Genomic DNA, 21,197 nt, shown 5'->3' with positions numbered 1-21,197 from the left:
CCTTCCTCCTTCTCCTCCTCCTTCTTCTCCTTCTTCTTCTTCTTCTTTTCCTCCTTCTCCTTCTCCTCCTTCTCCTTCTCCTTCTTCTCCTTCTCCTCCTTCTCCTTCTCCTCCTCCTTCTCCTTCTCCTCCTTCTCCTTCTCCTCCTTCTTCTCCTCCTCCTTCCTCCTTCTCCTCCTCCTTCTTCTCCTTCTCCTCCTTCTTCTCCTCCTCCTTCCTCCTTCTCCTCCTCCTCCTTCTCCTTCTCCTCCTTCTCCTTCTCCTCCTCCTCCTCCTTCCTCTTCCTCTTCTGCTTCTGCTTCTTCTGCTGCTTCTTCCTCTGCTTCTGCTTCTGTTGCTTCTTCCTTTTTCGGACCGGGCTGGAGTGCAGTGGCACAATCTCAGCTCACTGCAGCCTCCATCTCCTGGGTTCAACTGATTCTCCTGCCTCAGCCTCCTGAGTATTTGGTATTACAGGCATGTGCTATCATGCCTGATTAATTTTTATATTTTTAGTAGAGACAGGGTTTCACCATGTTGGCAGCTGGTCTCAAATTCCTGACCTCAAGTTGTCCGCCCGCCTCGGCCTCCCAAAGTTCTGGGGTTACAGGGGTGAGCCACCATGTCCAGCCAGACGGGGCTTTGTTCTGTGTGCCCAGGCTCAGTGCAGTGGTACAATCATAGCTCACTGTAACCTCTAACTCCTGGCCTCTAAGGATCTTCCTGCCTGGGCCTCCCGTAGCACTGGGATTACTAGTGTCAGCCACTGAGTCCAGCCTCCTTTTAACTTTAAAATTCTTAGTCTTGATCATCCCTTTTAGAGCACTGAAAACCAGGGCAGACTTCAGATATACCTACCCCTTCACCTGCAGGCCCCTGAATCTGACTAGAAGCAGCTCTGAGCAGCCTTCTTTGGACCAGTAGTTCTCAAAGTGTGGTTCCCCAGCCTGCAGCATCAGCATCACCTGGGAACGTGGTAAAAATGCAGATTAAACTCTTGGGTAGGACCCAGCAATCTGTGTTTAAGAAGCCCTCCAGGGATTGCAAGGCACTAAGTTTGAGAACCACTGACAGGGCTTATGGGAGCATGGTCCCAGGGCAGAGCAGTGTATGTGACTCCCATGAGCAGTACACAGGATGGGTGATACGCACTTCAGTGGCAAACTTGGCCATCACAGTCAAGGGTCCCTGAAGCTCGTGGAAGAGGTGGATTGAAGCTTCAGACATGGAGTGCAAGGTGCAGTGGTCAGGTGTGGTGGGAGGCAGCTCTGGACCAGCGCGGCCAAGCTAGCTTCAGGATGAACACTGTATGTACAAGGCTGTACAAAAGAACTTTGTCAGTATATTGTAGTACCTCATCGAAAAATTAAACTAGATTTAAAATACGTTATGTTTTCATAAGAGATTTCACTATGTCTGTTAATGAAATAAGGTGCTGCTACATTCTTGAAATAGAAATTGCCATATTTCTGTTGGCTGTGAAATGCTTAATAAATTTAAAATGGCCGGGCGCGGTGGCTCAAGCCTGTAATCCCAGCACTTTGGGAGGCCGAGGCGGGTGGATCACGAGGTCAGGAGATCGAGACTATCCTGGCTAACATGGTGAAACCCCGTCTCTACTAAAAATACAAAAAAGTAGCCGGGCGTGGTGGCGGGCGCCTGTAGTCTCAGCTACTTGGGAGGCTGAGGCGGGAGAATGGCGTGAACCTGGGAGGCGGAGCTTGCAGTGAGCCGAGATCACGCCACTGCATTCCAGCCTGGGAGCACAGCGAGACTCCGTCTCAAAAAAAAAATAAAAAATAAAAAATAAAAAAAAAATAAAAAAATAAAAAAAAAAATAAATTTAAAATGGTTGTAAAAAAGGTTTTTACCTTTTTTACCTCTTAGTTTGAGTAAAACTTCTTGTTACTAATCAAGAAATCATCATTAAACATCTTGATCTGGAATGGCGTGTAGTTCTTTCAAACATATAGACAGTTACTTCAAACAGTTATTTTCAAAGAAGTAAGCTCAAGGTTCTTGAAAAAATTGGAAAATAATTTATTTGAAAGTATTACATCAATTCAGTATTTAATATCTTCACTAATACTCTGATTTTCTTTTCTCTCTTCCCTCCCCTCCGCTCTGCTCCCCTCCCTTCTCCTTCCCTCCCCCTCCTCCTTTTTTTTTTTTTTTTTTTTTCCTGAGTCTCCCTCTGTCCCCCAGGCTGGAGTGCAGTGGCACGATCTTGGCTCACTGCAACCTCTGCCTCCCAGGTTCAAGTGATTCTCCTGTCTCAGCCTCTGTGAGCCACCGTGTCTGGCCTGATTTTATTTTCTCTATGGTCATTAGATATTATTTTAAAAGAATACTTTCGACCAGGTGTGGTGGCGCATACCTGTAAGCCCAGCATTGGGAGGCCAAGGAGGGGAGATCACCTGAAGTGAGGAGTTCGAGACTAGTGTGGCCAACATGATGAAACCCTGTCTCTACTGAAAATACAAAAATTAGCTGGGTGTGGTGGCGGGCACCTCTAATCCCACCTACTGGGGAGACTGAGGCAAGAGAATGGCTTGAACCCGGGAGACGGAGGCTGCAGTGAGCCGAGATCATGCCACTGCACTCTTTTAGCCTGGGCAACAAGAGTGAAACTCCATCTCAAAATAAATAAATAAATAAATGAATAAATAAATAAATAAAATACTTTTTTTCCCATTTAAAATCTTCTCAGTTTCTCCTAGTGTGCAGTGTGCTATCATTGTCAGGGGACCGGTGGGGAAAGAGAGGTTGGGCAGCTCTTCGCTGGGCAGTTCCCTGCTCCCTGGAAGCCTTTCCCATGTTTATATTTTTCTTCCCTTCTATGTGTAAACAGCCCTGCTTCCTCCAATTGATCCTGAGTATTCGACACCATTTCCAGACACCATTCTAGTGAAGGTGCTCCGGTTTCCATTGTCCCCAGGAAATGTGGCATGCAGAGCCAAGCACAGTTACCCAGATGTCATGTACCTGGTGCCAGAACAGAAGGAATGTTGCACCTGTGGCTTAAGAGTTGAAATGCAAAATAAGTGACTTTAGAATTCACTAAATGGAAGCCCCTAGATGGAAGCAGTGTGTGTCTCTTTCACTGTTTTATCCTTGTTGACTTATGGGCTCAGTAAATATTTTTTAAAATTATGGAATGATTAGATGAAAGAGGAGATGGAAAAAAAACAGAGAAAGCAAAAGGAAATGAGCTTATGTAGGGCCTCCTGTCACTTTTGTCTCATGTTTGTCAATCCCAGTGAGCAACCAGATGTACCCAGAAGATTACTTAGTGGTCGGGCATGGTGGCTCACGCCGGTAATCCCAGCACTTTGGGAGGCCGAGGCGGGCTGGTCACTTGAGTCCAGGAGTCCGAGACCAGACTGGTCAACATGGCAAAACCCCATCTCTACTAAAAATACAATATATATATAAAAGCTCAGTGTGCATGGTGCATGCCTATAATCCCAGCTACTCGGGTGGCTGAGGCAGGAGAATCACTTGAACCCAGGAGGCAGTGGTTGCAGTGAACTGAGATTGTGCCACTGCACACTGCACTCCAGCCTGGGCAACAGAGCGAGACAGAGTCTCAAAAAAAGCAAAGGAGATCACTTAGGGAGCATGGGATGAGAACAGGGAGGGTGAGAGGATTCTGGGGATGGCCACTACCATCTAGAATGGCCAGATATCATGGTCTGTACCCCTGGGAAATGCACCCAGAGAGTGGGTTATAGTGTGGATATGCCAAGTCCTGCTAGTAGAGTGAAAAATTGAATTATAGAACTTGTTGGGTTCGTTTTTTAGGATAACTAAAATGTCTTCATGGACACTGTGCCTTTTAATGATTACATTTATATAACCAATGTTTTGTACACTGTAAGAGGTGCATTATTCTAACACAACACCCACATCTTATTGAAATGATCCATTGCCACATTGTGGTATATAGATCTTATTCTTGTCTCCATGCAGAATGCTTGGTATGTGGTATGCACTCAACATTGGTAAAGTTGTAGCTTAAACGATCTAGTACATAGTTTTAAACAAAGACAGTTTAGACATTAAAGAATTATACGCCTCGTTTGACATGAGGTGTGGGAGCACCAAGCTTGACCCTCTTAGATTCAAATTACTCCTGAATTTAACCAATTCAACTCTGATGTGTTTTAGCACAGCTGTGCTTCAGAATGGTGGAACTCACCCTCCTGTCCTCCCAGACTGATTTCTGCTCCTGCCCTGGGTACTTCTTGACTCCTCTGAATGGGTAGGGGAGTGTGAACCTCAGGGAGGCCCGCTTGGTATGCTCCTCTGCTTTCACTCGGGGATCTCAGACCTAATTTCAGCTTTGCCCAGTGTGAAAGCATTTCCATAGCAAGGTGACTTCTTCCAGAATTTTCCATGTGATATCTTTCAGAATAATAGTGTGTTATATCTGCCAGAAGCCAGAGGAGAAATTTTCACTTGGAGAAAGATTCCTATGGCTACCTTAAGACATAAAAGTATAGTAATATCCATCTTATAACTGAGCATGTGGTCCGTCTGTACTGTGGCATCCCATGGCTCACCTTTTATGAACTAACCGAATCCCTGGGCCTACTCTACTTTATAGTCTTGTTTCCTCTGCTGTTTGTATCATAGAAATTAATTAGCTCTTTAGCTTTTTACTTTTATCATGTGACACTGAACTAACTTACTTAGCCACCTTAAGTCATTTTTTGGAATGTGGTGAGGCCTAAATAAATAACTAACTAATACTGCAGAATATAAACTATCAGGCCGGGGGTGGTGGCTCATCCCTGTAATCCCAGCACTTGGGGAGGCCGAGGCAGGCTGATCACTTGAGGTTAAGAGTTTGAGACAGCCTGGCCAACATGGTGAAACCCTATCTCTACTAAAAATACAAAAATTAACCGGCGTGGTGGTACACAACTGTAATCCCAGCTACTTGGGAGGCTGAGGCAGGAGAATTGCTTGAACCTGAGAGGCTGAGGTTATAGTGAGTTGAGATGGTGCCACTGTACTCCAGCCAGGGCCACAAGAGTGAAACTTTATCTCAAAAAAAAAAAAAAGAAAAAAAAAGTATATAAATTAACACAGCAAAATACTCAATTATTTTAACACAGAGCATTAATGGCTGGGTGGAAATTGCCACTTCAGGTTTCTTTCTTATGAAAGCTTACAGAAATTCACTGATCCCTTAATTATGGTGAGACTTTAAGGTTGCAGTTAGTGGAATAGAATTCTTCAGCTGTGAAATAAAAATTTTTCCCTTAGAACCTTTCTTCTTTGATATGGTGGGATGAGAGTACTTTTCCTTCAGTTTCGCTCAGAAGAAAATTTCTTATACCAGGCCAAGAGCTTATGGGGGTTCAGAACAATGACTAACATATTCTGTTATACCTCAAGCAATATTGGTGAAATGAGACATGAAAAGCTGAAGAGTTAGATATGGATGAAGAAACTGACAGGCCACTACTGATTTTTACCTAAAAGTGATTAAACATAACAACATTCTGTTTTAAGTTCTTATGTATCTAAGTCGTAAATCTTAAATATTTGTTGAATTACTTTTACTTCCTAGTGTAACTCTGTAATCCCAAAGTAAATCTTAAATAAAAACATGAAAATACACGTGCCATACAATAAAAGTACAAACACAAATTAAAAGAAGGAAGCTGAGCATGGTAGCACATGCCTGTAGTCCCAGCTATCCAGGAGGCTGAGGCAGGAGGATTGCTTGAGCCTGGGAGGTCAAGGCTGCAGTGAACTATGACTGCACTCCAACCTAGGCCTGGGTGACAGAGCAAGACCCTGTCTCTTTAAAAAAAAAAAAAAAAAAGGAATGGAAAAAGAGTCAGGCTTATTGGCATAGTGATCCCATTTGAACAAACCAGGACTAGGACAATTGTTCACACTTCTAATCCCACCACTTTGGTAGGCTGAGGTGGGAAGTTTGCTTGAGGCCAGGAGTCTGAGACCAGCCTGGCCAACATAGCAAGACCCCATCTAAAAAAAAATAAATTAGGCATGGTAGTGTGTATGCACAGCCCCAGCTACTTGGTAGCCTGAGGCAGGAGGATCACTTGAGTTTAGGAGGTCAAAGCTGTAGTGAGCTATGGTCACACCACTGTACTCCAGCCTGGGCGACAAAGCAAGATCCCATCTCTTTAAAAAACACAAAAACAAAAAATACAAAACAAACCAATAGATTCCCAGTAGTACTCCCTTGTACAGAGAGCCTGTGCAAGGCTGTAGAAAGTAGCATTCTCAAGGGGATGTCCTGGCAGATAATAAATGCTAAGTAAATAGATTTTGATGGATTGTGGCGGCACACAATGAATTTCAACAGGAATTCATTGGAAGGCCATTTACAGTCTAGTTGAGGAAAACCAGGAAGTGAGTAGAAGAGTTGCTACCTATAGGTAAATTTAACGATTATGTGATGTGGCTAGTCATTGGCATGTCCATACTCAGGCATGTCATTTAAGGCACAAGTGGGCAGAGAAGGTTAAATAGGACAGTGTATTGGAATTGGAGCTAAAGGATGAGTAGATTTGGATGGATAGGAAGGAGAAACATTCTAGGTAGCATAAGCAGAAGTGAGACACCAGGCTCAGTCTGCACTCAGAGAACAGAGGACATGCTAACTGTTCACTAAGAGGGTGTATGATCAGGCTATTTGGTGAAGGGCCTTCTTCTTCCAAAACGTGGACTTCATCCTGTCTGTATTGTGTTTCCGTGAAAGATTTTGTGAATTTTGTTTTGTTTTGTTTTAGTCAGAGTCTCGCTCTGTCACCCAGGCTGGAGTGCAGTGGTGCCGTCTCAGCTCACTGCAGGCTTCGCCTCCTGGGTTCAAGCGATTCTCCTGCCTCGGCCTCCGAAGTAGCTGGGATTATAGGCGCATGCCACCATGCCCGGCTAATCTTTGTATTTTTAGTAGAGATGAGGTTTCACCCTGTTGGCCAGGCTGGTCTCGAACTCCTGACCTCAAGCAATCCACCTGCCTCGGCCTCCCAGAGTGTTAGGATTACAGAGGTGAGCCACTGCACCCGGCCTCCATGAAGGATTTGGAAGAGAGAAGTGACACAGAAGCAGTGAGTTTCTCAAACAGTACACATCACTGGGGAATTTTGGCAAATTGCAGATTTTGATTCAGGAGGTTTGGGATGGGACCACGACTGGATGTATAGCAGGTTCCCAGGCGATGCTAATGCAGATGGTCCACAAATCATATTTTGAATAGCAGAGACACAGAGTACTATTTCCAGAAGATGGAGTTGACAATAGTGATTAGAGGGGCATGGCACCACTTATCACAGTCCTTTAAGAGTAAAAAGGACCATAAAGATTATCAAGTGGTCCATTTGCCTTTTGTTGCCATTGGAAAAACCAAACCAAACAAAATAAAACAGGTTCTAAAGGTTGCACTGCAGTGGGGAGCAGAACTGGACTCCAGTCTCCCAGCTGAGAGTACTTTCCATGCAGCCATACGCTGGTAGCCCAGGTAGCTGTGAGGCAAAGGACTACAGGTGGAATGGATTCACTGGATGGATGCAAGAAACCTCAGGAAGAGAAAAGCAGTAGCTTTGGGCAGCTGATTTAGTGGGGAGTGAGAAGATTCCTAAGACAATAGATTTTTTTTTCTTTTTTTTTTTTTTGCGATGGAGTCACTCTCGCCCAGGCTGGAGTACAGTGGCGCAATCTCGGCTCACTGCAACCTCCGCCTCCCAGGGTCAAGCCATTCTCCTGCCTTAGCCTCCCTAGTGGCTGGGACTACAGACGCCCGCCTCCACGCCCAGCTGATTATTATTGTATTTTTAGTAGAGACAGGGTTTCACCATGTTGGCCAGGCTGGTTTCAAACTCATGACCTCAGATGATCTGCCCACCTCGACCTCCCAAAGTGCTGCGTTATAGGTGTGAGCCATCACGCCTGGCCAATAATGTTGAATTTTAAGTCCTAGTAAAATCGACACATTTTCCGTGAATGGACTGGAATAGAGAAGTCAGACAAGAGTGGAATGATTTCCTGGCAAAGGTGAGAATGTTGACGTTCAGGTTGCCCTGGGATCTACATGCCTGATTGCCCTGCACTAATCCATGTGTTGACTGCTGGAGCTCATCTAGTGGGATGGCTGGTTCATCTGAGACAGGTCAGCCAGGACTGAGAGGTTAAACAGCAGCCAGCAGGTCATAGAGTCAAAGCTTGGACTCCCAGAACTTTGCAAATAGTTACAGTCTCTTTGATTTTTTCAATAAAAATAAAGATGTGATGGTATTTTTAGGTTTAAAACATGGAGAAAGGGGCCTCCTTTAAAAGGTGAGAAATAACCTACTTGAATCTGATCATGTGGACCCATTTGTAATAAGGGGGGAAACCAAATAAAAGCCAAGACTAGATAGTGTACAAGGTAATACAATTTTTTTTTTTTTTTTTTTTTTTTGAAACTGAGTTTTGCTGTTGTTGCCCAGGTGGAGTGCAATGGCGCAATCTTGGCTCACTGCAACATCTGCCTCCCGGGGTCAAGCGATTCTCATGCCTCAGCCTCCCAAACAGCTGGGATTACAGGCACACTGGGCTAATTTTGTATTTTTAGTAGAGATGGAGTTTCTCCATGTTGGTTAGGCTAGTCTGAAACTTCCAACCTCAGATGATTTGCCCGCCTTGGCCTCCCAAAATGCTGGGATTACAGGTGTGAGCCACCACGCCTGGCCAAATGTATACATTTTTAAGTAGAGTTTACCTGGAAGTTTCTGTTCATCTACTTTATCTGTTACTTGGTAAGGATCTCTCCTGTGAAAAACACATATAGTATAGTTTGCCAACTGGGAGATACCACAACTCTACAGCCATCTTGTAAAGCATTAGAAACCATGTAAATCTATGACCGGCAGCAACTTTCCCCAGCAGTTCAGAGCTTGGATCCCTCCATTAATCGCATGCATCAGAAGTAGCATGTGGCATTTTACTTTTAGCTGCATGTGGCTAAGCATCCGATCGCCTCTGGCTTTTTCCATCTTTTCCTTCCTGTACCTAGTGTGGAGGAGGAGAACTTGGCACCGAGCTGAGCCGGTGGGCGCCTGGTATTCTTCCTCTCCGTTTTTGGAACAGAAGGGGGATTTGTCCCTCCTGCTTTTCCAGCTGCAAAGTTCATTTGGCTTGGAACCTTGGCAGCATTAAGGGAGGAGTAACGTGGATTTCCACAAGAGGTGGAGACAAATGGGAGTGGGGATAAGGGCATGATATTTGTTTTCCAGGATCTAATGCTGCCCTGGGTGGGTTTTTGAATCTGGTATTTTGCACAATGGGATGTAGGTCCTAAAGCCAGAATGTCATCGTTTAGGGATAGAGACTTAGTTTCGTATTTCACCTAGTCCCTTTCAGTGTGACTGTAGACGTGTGTGTATAAACATACACAAGCAGGTAAAAGCACACACAGGTGCACATTTGTTTTGGCTTTGGTTTTGGCAAACTACTGATTTCATCTTGCAATACTTGGGTTTTGCTTTTGTTGTTGGATTTATTTATTTAGCTTCTGTGTTAGATACAATAAACATTTGCGGAACTATTGTTTCTACAAATTATCCAATCTGACAATAAATGCATTTGAAGTTTTTCTCCCCAGTTTTGTTTTGTTTTGTTTTGTTTTTTGGTTTTTTTTTGAGATGGAGTCTTGCTCTGTTGTCCAGGCTGGAGTGCAGTGGCCGGATCTCAGCTCACTGCAAGCTCCGCCTCCCGGGTTTACGCCATTCTCCTGCCTCAGCCTCCTGAGTAGCTGGGACTACAGGCGCCCGCCACCTCGCCCGGCTAGTTTTTCTTGTATTTTTTAGTAGAGACGGGGTTTCACCGTGTTAGCCAGGATGGTCTCGATCTCCTGACCTCGTGATCCGCCCGTCTCGGCCTCCCAAAGTGCTGGGATTACAGGCTTGAGCCACCGCGCCCGGCCCAGTAAGATTTTTGATCACCTGATTCATTTTTCTTTTTAACTATACCATATTATAGTGAAGCCTCTTTCAGTCAAACTATAAATATGAAATAATTTCAGCATGGTCCTTCTCTATTAATAATAAAATATACAAATTTTAACACATCAAGAAAATATTTTAATACCAGCCATGACCTAACTTGATAAATAAAGTATTAATGCCTCTTTGTTTCTTTCTTTTCTTTTTTTTTTTTTTTTTTTTTTTTTGAGATGGAGTCTCTCTCTGTCACCCAGGCTGGAGTGCAGTGGTGAGATTTCTGCTCACTGCAACTCCTGCCTCCTAGTTCAAGCCATTCTCGTGCCTCAGCCTCCTGAGTAGCTGGGACTACAGGTGCGTGCCATCACACCTGGCTTATTTTTGTATTAAGACAGGGTTTCACTATGTTGGCCAGGCTGATCTCGAACTACTGATCTTGTGATCTGCCCGCCTTGGCTTCCCAAAGTGCTGGGATTACAGGCATGAGCCACCATGCCCAGCCTGTTTTAACATTTCTTAGGTAGCTTTTTAGCTTAATTGTTGGGCTACAACTTAAATTGTTATCAAAGTTAACTTTGGGGACTTTTATTATGTTTTTAAAAATATGTGAATAATTTGTATATGTATATTTTTATTACAAAGGGATTTGTTATATTTATCTTTTATTGTGTTTTAAAAATATATTAAAGTAATTGAAAAAGGTTATGAATTGAGAAGTAACCATTGGCGTGTAGAATTCTTTTAGATGTTTTCTCCTGCATTTATAGACATACACATGTAGATAATTTAAAAACATAGGGGAACTGGAGTTTTTTTTCTTTTTTGATACAGAGTCTCACACTGTTGCCCAGGCTGGCGTGCAGTGGCACAATCTTGTCTCACTGCAAGCTCTGCCTCCCAAGTTCACGCCATTCTCCTGCCTCAGCCTCCTGAGTAGTTGGGACTACAGGTGCCCACCACCAGGCCGGGCTAATTTTTTGTGTTTTTAGTAGAGACGGGGTTTTACCGTGTTAGCCACGATGGTCTCGATCTCCCGACCTTGTGATCTGCCTGCTTCAGCCTCCCATCTTTTCTAAAGATATAATCTTTCATCTTTAGAAAAAAGTAATGCAAGACTACATGCTGGTAAAAAAATTCAGTGAGATATACTCTCAGCGTTTTTTTTTCTCCATGTGTACACATATATATATGTACAAACATGCATGCATTCATATTGGGATATATTTATATTTGTGTTTAGTTTTCACTGTCACACACAACTTGGGAGGGTTTCTTTAAGAGTTTGTAATGTTAATGAGATTTGTCATTTTAACTAAGGTATCCATATGTGACTTAATGATGAGCAATTAAATCTATAGGTCAAATTTCAAAATCTCACCTCACCAGCCACAGAAAAAATTCACAATTCACTTCTTTTTTAAACGTATTTAAAACATTTCAAACTAAGTTATAATGCCCTAACATAAGGTTCAATTTCAACCATCAGTGTTGTGTGACTCTCCCAGGTCATTCTGAGTCCTTTAATTGAACATGGACCATATCGTGGAGTAATTTCTCATTAAATTCTGCTTAGAATATGCTTTTTCCAAGCAAAGTTTATGAACATATCATATTCAGAAATTTTAAAGGATGTAGCCAGGTGCAGTGGCTCATGCCTGTAATCCTAGCACTTTCAGAGGCTGAGGTGGAAGGATTGCTTGAGACCAGGAGTTTGAGACCAGCCTGGGCAACATAATGAGACCTTGTTGCTATTGGAGGGGAGAGGAAATAAGAAAAAAATATTAAAAGCATTGTCGGGCATGGTGGCTTATGCCTGTAATCCTAACACTTTGGGAGGCCAAGCTGGGGTGGATCACGAGGTCGGGAGTTTGAGACCAGGCTGGCCAAGAGACCAGCCTGACCAATATAGTGAAACCCCATCTCTACTGAAAATATAAAAATTAGCTGGGCGTGGTGGTGGGTACCTGTATTCCCTGCTACTCGGGAGACTGAGGCAGGAGAATCGCTTGAACCTGGGAGGCGGATGTTGCAGTGAGGTGAAGATTGCACTCCAGCCTGGGAGACAGAGCCAGACTCTGACTCAAAAAAATAAAATAAAATAAAATAAAGGATATTATCTTTACACTTAGGAAACAATAGTGAATACTTTTCTAATAAACTCTAAAGTTACATTCAACTTCAGAATGCATTTCTTCATGTCCCTTTGCAACATTTAGATGGAGTATCTAAATTTCATAAATATGATTTTTCCTTATGATCAAAGAAAGTCCTCCAGTGCTAGGAAAGAGTGAAATTCTTGGTGATAGAGCCACGTGCTCAAGATTGAGCAACAGTTAAGGAACTCTGATAGCTAATTCTTAACTTAAAAATGGTGATATTTCATGATTCGATGTCTGAGATTTTCTTCAAAGTAAAATGAGATGAACATGAAGTAAGAGTGAAGGTATAGAGGAAACAAAGTCAACTCTGAACTGCTGATTGTTGGAGCTGGGTAGTAGGAATTGGGGAGTTTACTGTCCTCTTCTCTTTACTTTTGTGTATTTAAAATTTTCTATAATTACAGGTTTGAAATGAGAGACATGATCATTGCAGCCTAATACAGTGCAATATTTTGACCTGAAGTGATAATTCAGGCTGACTGTTGCCAAGATATACTTGAGTAAATGTTGTGAAAGCCACAAGATAATCCTTCCGGATATTGTCATGAGTAAATGGTTGCACCCCATTCCTCATTTTGAAAACTCATGAGCAGGCCCATTTCCTTGACAGTCAGCATGGTGGACTGTAATTCCCAAAGCTGGCCACAGCGATGTCTGCCATCCATGTTGCTCTCATGGTGTGGCTTTGGCACTCCCCCAGCTGAGAGAGGGGGCCGTGAACCCTCTAACACCTGGGAGGGCTTGTGACTCTGGCAGATATCTTACCATAGGAGGCTGTTATAGGAGGCAATACAAATCTCAGCACTTTGGGAGGCCAAGGTGGGCAGATTGCTTGAGCCCAGGAGTTCGAGACCAGCCTGCGCAACATGGTGAAACCCCATCTCTACACAAAGTACAAAAAAATTAGCCGGGCATAGTGGCGTATGCCTGTAGTCCCAGCTACCTGGGAGGCTGAGGTGGGAGGATCCTTTGAGCCTGGAAGGTCAAGGCTGCAATGAGCCATGACCTCGCCACTGAATTCCAGCCTGGGCAGCAGAATGAGATGCTGTCTCAAAAAATAAAAAAATAAAAATAAAAAACCCCAAAATACCAAAGGGGCAATACAGCTGCTGCCTGCCTTTCTCCATATGCTTATTCTTACAACCCAGCATCCTGCTGTGAGGAAGCCTCAGCAACCCATGCAGCCCTAGCATTGGCTTCCAGACATGGGAGTGAGCAAGCTTTCCAGTGATTACGGCCCACCCATCAAGTCGTCCCCAGCTTTTGCCTGTTCCCAGCAGAGGCTCCGAACACTGTGGAGCAGAGCAAGCCTTTTCTGCTGTTGTCTTTCTGAATTCATATTCACAGAACCTGTGAAGATCATAAGAAGCTTGTTGGTTTATACCATTACATTTGGGATGATTTGTTACATGGCAGTAGTAACTGAAACAGTTGGCGTATGTTGGGGGAGGAGAGAAGGGTCTTATTTCTCAGTGATCCTTTCTTTTTACAACACGCCCAACAGTTACACATATTTACACATATACTCAATGACTGTTTTGATGAGGTTCACAATGTTTACTATTTCTGTCTACATTAAGACATCCAGATCAGGAGCTGTATTGTAAACCATCAGCTGTTCTCTGAATAAAGGGGTCGTGGCTGAGCAGTCAGGTGCATGGCACATGGCACATTATAGTAATTACTCTTCGGCACTTTTGTCATTGACATCATGTGACACTCATCAGTGTTATGATAATGGAATTTTGCCAATAGTTTATTCCATTTTTCTCTCTCCAAGCATTCATAGGTCCTTAACTTAGTGGATAACTTTACAAGCTTCTCCTCAGTTGTGCAATATTTTTACTTTAGAATGTGTTTGCTGTAAGACATGCGTCTAAATGATGACTGTAATCTCTTATCCTTGGGGGATAAAATTAATAAGACATCCTGAAAAAATTATTCTCTTGCTTGGTCTTGAAAAAAATAAGTCACTAGAAATATCACTATACAAGATCTCCTGTTCAACATCAGTAAGCTGCCCTTGATAAAACAAATGTTCTGCATGAAAACATTACCTGTCTCCATGATTTTAACATTATATGTCAAACTATAGCCCCAATCAATTTTCTGAAAAGTAGCTAAACAAGCTAGGCATGGTCATGAACTATAGTTCTAGCCACCTGGGAGGCTGAGGAATGGCTTGAGCTCTGGGCATAAGGTGGCAGTGCGTGATGATCACGCCCGTGAATAGCCACTACACTCCAGCGTGGGCAACATAGCAAGACCCTGTTTCTTTAAAAAAAAAAAAATTGTTTAAATAGCTAAAAGAATCAAATGCCTATTTTAAGTAACAAATGAACATGCTAAGATGAAATGATTAAAATTTTGCTTCCTTATCGTTGTTTAATACGGTTGTTAATAAGCAACTACTTTGTATATGCAGGGACAGGTACGTTTTGCCATATATGTTACATTTGTAACATACATACCACAACATACATACACACCATATACGTTACATTTGTGATATGACATGGCAAATGATACACTTAGCAAATAAAATCTATTCAAAAAATGCAGATAAATGGTTATAACAAAAGAAGATCGTTTCCTAGCATGACTATTACTAGTGAGGTAGAAATGAACAGCTTGAAGAAAAGGTAAAAATGGAGGAGTGGAGGTGAACTGAACCAGTCACTTTTGCTGGTGGCTTTAGAAGGTCATTGGCTGCAATTGGGTGTTAAAGGGGCAGTTTCAGAGAAAATTTCAGAGGAACTAACAGTTTTGTTTCATCATCACTCTGAGTTCTTTGTACCAACTCCTGAATAGAAAGGAAGATTTGGGATTAAAAAATCACTGATGATACTTTTGCTTACCTCCTGCTGTTTAAATTTGTAAATTTCTCTATGTGAGACTGAAAGGTTAGGTCCTGGGAAATTGTGGTTGGTGTGTAAGCACCAGAAATGTACAAAAGTATGTATCCCCTTTGTTAATGGTGTCTGAGCCTGACATCCTACCATTCACACTTGGAATATTGTCCATATACTTTTTGGTAGAATGGTGTATCAAATTTGGTACAGAAATATGTCTGTTATGAACAACAGTGGCAGTAAAAACCAGGAGGATGTTAATGAGAGTTCTGGGGAGCTTTTACTCCACTGTGATATCTTTTTATAACAAACAAGGGCCTGAGATTAGGGGATGAGTGAGTTGCCAGTTCATTAAATTCTTGTCCATTAAATCCCATTTCTCTTTCTGGCTGCTTGTCAACAATCATCCCATTCTCAGATGTACTCATCCCAGCACATTCTTTCTTTTTTTTTCATTGTGGCAAAAAAGCAAAACAAAACAAACAAAAAAAAGAACCCACATAACGTAAAATTCACACTCCCAACAGTGTCCCCAAATGTGCGGTGCAGTATTGTCAGCCACATGCACGTTGTTGAGCAACAGATCCCCGGAACACTCCTCCACAATCCTGCATGAAAGCGCCTTCATTTTGATACTCTATATTCATACTGGATTCCTGTTCCTTGTTTAAAAGTATAACTTTGCTCTGAGTTATACTTATTTTCATACTTTATTGCTACTTTTATACTTCAACAAAAGTTTTTCAGTATTGGTGTAGTTTTATAATTGTGTTAATGGTGAAAAGGACAATTGAACAATTAGATGCATGTGAAAATGCATAATTTGTATAATTAGTTTTATCGCAGGTAATTTATCTCTCTTCATTATCTTACTTTCAAAGGAGATGCAGCCTCCTTGAACTATGAAATGAGGGCATTATAGTATATGGTTTTATCTATAATATTCTTTGATTCTTCTGCCTCTCATGATTTAATGACATTCTTTTTTTTTTGAGACGGAGTCTCTTTCTGTTACCCAGGCTGGAGTGCAGTGGAGCGATCTGTGCTCACTGCAAACTCTGCCTCCTGGGTTCACGCCATTCTTCTGTCTCAGCCTCCCGAGTAGCTGGGACTACAGGCACATGCCACCACACCTGGCTGATTTTTTTTTTTTTTTTGTATTTTTAGTAGAGACGGGGTTTCACCATGTTGACCAGAATGGTCTCGATCTCCTGACCTCGTGATCCACCTACCTCAGCCTCCCAAAGTGTTGGGATTACAGGCGTGAGTCACTGTGCCAGCCTCAGTGCATCTTAATATCAAGTATTTATATTTCATTTATCAAATCAATACCAAGAGTGTTTGTTTTTAAATTTCCAGATAGGTCAGTTCATTTGTGTTAGGGAAGTATAGTGATTTTTAAGGCTGCAAGATAACATTCAGTTAGCTTCCCAACTTCCTAAAGACATTAACAACTTCTCCTAAGCTACTAAGTACTCTGAATATGTTTAGAACTTTAAAATTGGATTGGGGCTGGGTGCGGTGGCTCATGCCTGTAATCCCAGCACTTTGGGAAGCCGAGGCGGGCAGATCACAAGGTCAAGAGATCGAGACCATCCTGGCTAACATGGTGAAATCCCGTCTCTACTAAAAATACAAAAATGAGCTGAGCATGGTGGCGCCTGCCTGTAATCCCAGCTACTCGGGAAGCTAAGGCAGGAGAATCGTTCGAACCCAGAAGGCGGAGGTTGCAGTGAGCTGAGGTCGCGCCACTGCACTCCAGCGTCCAGCCTGGTGACAGAGCTAGACTCCGTCTCAAAAAAAAAAAAAAAAAAAAAATTGAATTGGAACTCTAGTGTCTTTAGAAAACAGCTAAACTCAAATGGGTGGCAGTAAATTCAGTGTCCTAGTGACCAACTAAGTATATCCACAGAATTATTTCACCATGAACTATCAGTCCCCTTGACTGAAATTGTGCTTTTTTTTTCTTCTGCAATGAAATTGTCAGCAGAGTCTGGCAGCAAAGTTTGGAAAATAGTTCAATCTTAGGGGGCCAGAGCTCTCATTTTAAAAGTATTTAGTTTTCCCAGAAAATCTTCTTATCTCTGCCATCTCCTCCCACTCTATACCCTAACCTTTCCCGAATCCTCCCCTCTCTTCTTACATGTCTATTTGTCTTTCTCGTGTGTGACATGTTTGGAAGTCCCGTTAAACCGGCATCTGTTCTGTTTTAGGAGAAACCCGACGCTAGCCCCACGTCACTTCAGCTGCGGTCCCAGATCGAAGTAAGCACAATGACTTTAATCATCTAGTTTTGCTTCTGCCTTTTTTTTTTTTTTTAAGTGACACTCTGTACAAATCAGATGAAGCCTGCTGCTCTGACCACACTGACTATACGAATCTTCTCTCGTAGGAGTCGCTTGGCTTCTGTAGCGCCGTGTCAACACCAGAAGTGGAAAGAAAGTAAGTCTTTCTCCCTCTGCCCAGGATCACTTTCCAAGAAGGTGTCTTTTAGGTCCATGCTGACGGAAATCAAACAGGCGATCGTGTGCGTATGTACTATGGACTTGGATGTCATTTTCCTTAACATGTTGCATGCATGTGTATGTATCTAGGTGGCTAAGAATGTGTTTTGTAATGCAGTTGGTGATGTCTAAGGATTTTGTGAAGAGTTACTGATTTTACACTGCCTATTGTGAATACACCCTAAATAAATCTCCGGAAATAAAAGAGAAAGGGAAAGGATAGGTGCATTAACCAAGATGGATTTTCATCTTTTACATTAATTTTTAATATAGGATAAAAGTTATCAAGAAGCAAGATACAAAAATAAAATGTACTATGTTCCAGAATAAACCAATGATTAAAAACCCATCTTCTGCACCTCATTTTGGTAGGTGACCTTAAAACAGCAATGAACGTGTGTGTAAAAAAATGGCAAATGATCCCTAGCCTTTCCTGTTAAAGGAAATGTTTTTGCTTCCTTGACCCAACTTGGGCCCTGTAATTTCTGCTTTCATAGAAGCTAATTTTATGTTTCATGTTATGTTTTCAGTATTTCTTTTAGGCAACATAAATAAGACAAAAAAACAAAGAGAATCTTTTTTCTAAAACCTTTTCTTTTTCTACTTTATTGCATCATCATTATGCTAGAATGTTCTATTTGTGATCTTCTGCGTTAAATTTAAAGAAAGTCCGCATCTCTAAACAGACGCTTCCTTTGGCATGGAGCCACTTGTACGTTCATGCCAAGGGAGGCATAGAAGTGGTTTAGGCATCAAGTATTTCTGGAATGCAAAGCACACGTTGGGGAGAGCGTGTGTGTGCTTTAGAGCACAGCTTTGCCTAATCCATCCACGTGTGTGTGCTGCTGGCACAGGCGGTTCAGGGAGGAGGGCTGCTTTGCCAGAAAGCTATAATTCTAAACTTAAGAGGCTTTGTGGGTTTGGTTCTGGACTGAGGAACGTTGCAGGTGATGTCCCACAGCAAACCAAGGCCACTGCCCACTCATGGTGCGAGGATAACTGTGCACATCCATCAACTTTTTTTTGTTTTGCTTACCTTGCCTCTTCCCAGGAACCTGGCAATGTGGAGGCTGAAATAGACAAAAAAGACTCAAGTTGACATTGACTTTGAACTTGGAGGTACTGTGGTAGGGGTAGAAGCATCGAGTGAATGGGCTGTAGCTTTTCCTGCCCTAGTTTATTACTTATGTAGCATGATTCAGGCTGAGAGCTCAGGTGTTCCCTCAGAATCTCTGAATCCTTCAGGAAACAAGAAATGTTGGCTCTTCCTCCTAAGAGGAAGTGACTCACCAAATTTGTACTAACCTTAGTTAGGCTGGGTAGTACTTCTTCCCCTCAATTGTGGAGAGTCATTCTTTCCGTGTTTATATCCTTTACTTAGTAAAATGTGGCATGGCTCTTGGGGCCGAGAGAGACTGATGGCCTCCTCTGAGGTTAACGAAAAAATTCAAACACACACCCACTGTCCTCTTTTGTAATATTGTCATCTTGCCTCTGTAATTTTAAGTGGTTCAAACTTAATGTGCTTCTAAACAATTTGAAAGTTTAAAAACATTTTGTCCTTTATTTCTCTGTTAATGGCTTTTGAAAACTATGCTACCCTTTGCTTTTAACTTAAAAACACTGTCTTTTAAAAATTTTTATGGCTGGGTGCAGTGGCTCAGGCCTGTAATTCCAGCACTTTGGGAGGCTGAAGTGGGAGGATCACTTGAGGCCAGGAGTTTGAGATCAGCCTGGGCAACATGGTAAGACCGTCTCTGATCCACCCCACGCCCCTGCCCCCAGCCCCCCAAAATTAGCCAGGTGTGGTGGTGCCCACCTGTAGTCCCAGCTACTCGGGAGGCTGAGGCAGGTGGGTCCCCTGAGCCCAGGAAGTTAAGGTTGCAGTGAGCTGTGATCATGCTTGGGTGACAGAACAAGACCCCATCTCAAAAGAAAAAAGTAATAAAATAAATTTAAACTTACAGTAAAGTTTCAAGGATTGAGAATTGTGCAGTGAATGTTCATGTAATCTTCACGTAGGCCACCAGTTGTTGACATTTGCACACTCCTGAGCTTTCTCTCTGTCTCTCTCTCTCTCTCTCACGCACACACACACACACACACACATACCACCACCACCACCACTAATTATTATTACTGCTGGCCTGTTTGAGAGTAAATGGTAGACATCACGACTGTCACCCCTAAATGCTTAAGCAAATATTTCCTAAGGACAACATTCTGTTACAGAATAATATAGTATAATGACCAAATACAGGAAACTTAATAACTTTTTCTAATATACAGTTTCTATTCAAGTTTTTCTTTTTCTTTTCTTTTTTTTTTTTTTTGTTTTTTGTTTTTTGAGAGGGAGTATCACTCTGTCACCCAGGCTGGAGTGCACTGGCGTCATCTCGGCTCACTGCAACCTCCACCTCTTGGGTTCAAGCTATTCTGCCTCAGCCTCTTTGAGTAGCTGAGATTACAAGCAGCCGCCACCACACCTGGCTAATTTTTTTTTGTATTTTAGTAGAGAAGGTGTTTCACCATGTTGGTCAGACTGGTCTCGAACTCCTGACCTCAAATGGCCTGCCCGCCTGGCCTCTCAGAGTGCTGGGATTACAGGGATGAGCCACTGTGCCTGGCCCTATTTGTTTTTCTAATCGTTGCAATAATGTCTCTTATAGCACTGTTTTTCCAATCCAGCACTTTTTAGAAAAAAAAAAAAAAAAATCACTCACAGCATGTTGGTGTCATGTCTTTTGTCACATTTAATCTGAAAGGGTTTCTTAGCCTTCTTTTATCTTTGACAATAATGACATTTTTCAGAGTGTAAGCTAGTTGTTTGGTGAAGTGTTTGTTTAGCATTTATTTGGTTTTGTTTTTTGATTTTTTTTGCTCCACAGTGCATTACATCAGGGGGCCCGTGATGTCCGTTTGTTTCATTATTAGTGATATTAATTTCGGTCATTCATTTAAGGTGGTATCTGCCAGGTTTTCTTTGAGAAGTTACGATTTCTTCTTTGTAGTGAATATATATGTATATATTGTGAGGTGATAATCTGAGACCGTGAAACTATCATCATCAAACTTTTACCTAATGGTTTTAGATTCTTTCCATGATTCTTGCCTGAATCAGTGTTGCTGTGATGGTTGCAAAAGGGTGATACTTATTCTTGTATTGATGATTATTTTGTATAAAATCTCCCAAGAGATTTTGTGTTTAAATTTCATTTGCCTTTAAAGATATATCACTCTGAAAATCTTAGGTCAGATTATATTTTGAGTAGGTTCGATGCCTTGTCTCTATTGAATAATTTATTAATTGTATTTGAAGATGCAAATAGACAATCTCACTATTCCCTTACATCAAAATGCTTGCTGGGAGCCTTGCCGTTGAGTATGGGAGCCTCAAAGGGTGACCTGGCAAACCAGTTGGCTGTGTCTGGTTGGTGTCCGCAAAAGTCTCTGCCAACCAAAATATCATTCTGCGTCAGAGTGGTATTCTATGGGCAGAAGTTTTCTCTGCTTTTTATTACAAAAACAAGAGAACTTAGAAAACACATGTGGGCAAGACCTGCAGGGGCCCACCCTTAGAAGCAGAAATGCAGAGAAGGAGGCAGTGTGGAAGCTGAGCACTGCTCCTGCGACTCCTGCCTCGCAGATCCAGTCTCCCAACTTGTCTCAGGCACCCCCAGTGCGCGCGCCTCCCTCCTCCTCGCCCAGCTAAAACCTATTCCAAGGGAGATATCTGGCCTT

The 21,197-nt window shown here is 42.4% G+C and overlaps 1 protein-coding gene across 2 annotated transcripts in view; it reads left to right on the top strand.

The window, feature by feature from the left end:
* SASH1 (SAM and SH3 domain containing 1) overlaps nt 1-21,197 on the top strand; it is a 347,031-nt gene that overhangs the window by 218,220 nt on the left and 107,614 nt on the right. For both annotated transcript variants that reach the window (XM_031667726.1, XM_031667725.1), the window contains exons 3-4: nt 17,166-17,216; nt 17,345-17,394. In XM_031667726.1, the coding sequence (XP_031523586.1) occupies nt 17,166-17,216; nt 17,345-17,394 (101 nt within the window). The remainder of the gene's footprint in view (nt 1-17,165; nt 17,217-17,344; nt 17,395-21,197) is intronic.

The sequence above is a fragment of the Papio anubis genome, chromosome 6 (assembly GCF_008728515.1).
Source record: "Papio anubis isolate 15944 chromosome 6, Panubis1.0, whole genome shotgun sequence".
NCBI lineage: Eukaryota > Metazoa > Chordata > Mammalia > Primates > Cercopithecidae > Papio > Papio anubis.
Note: the sequence above shows the minus strand (reverse complement) of the source record. Positions and strands in the feature narration are given on the sequence as shown.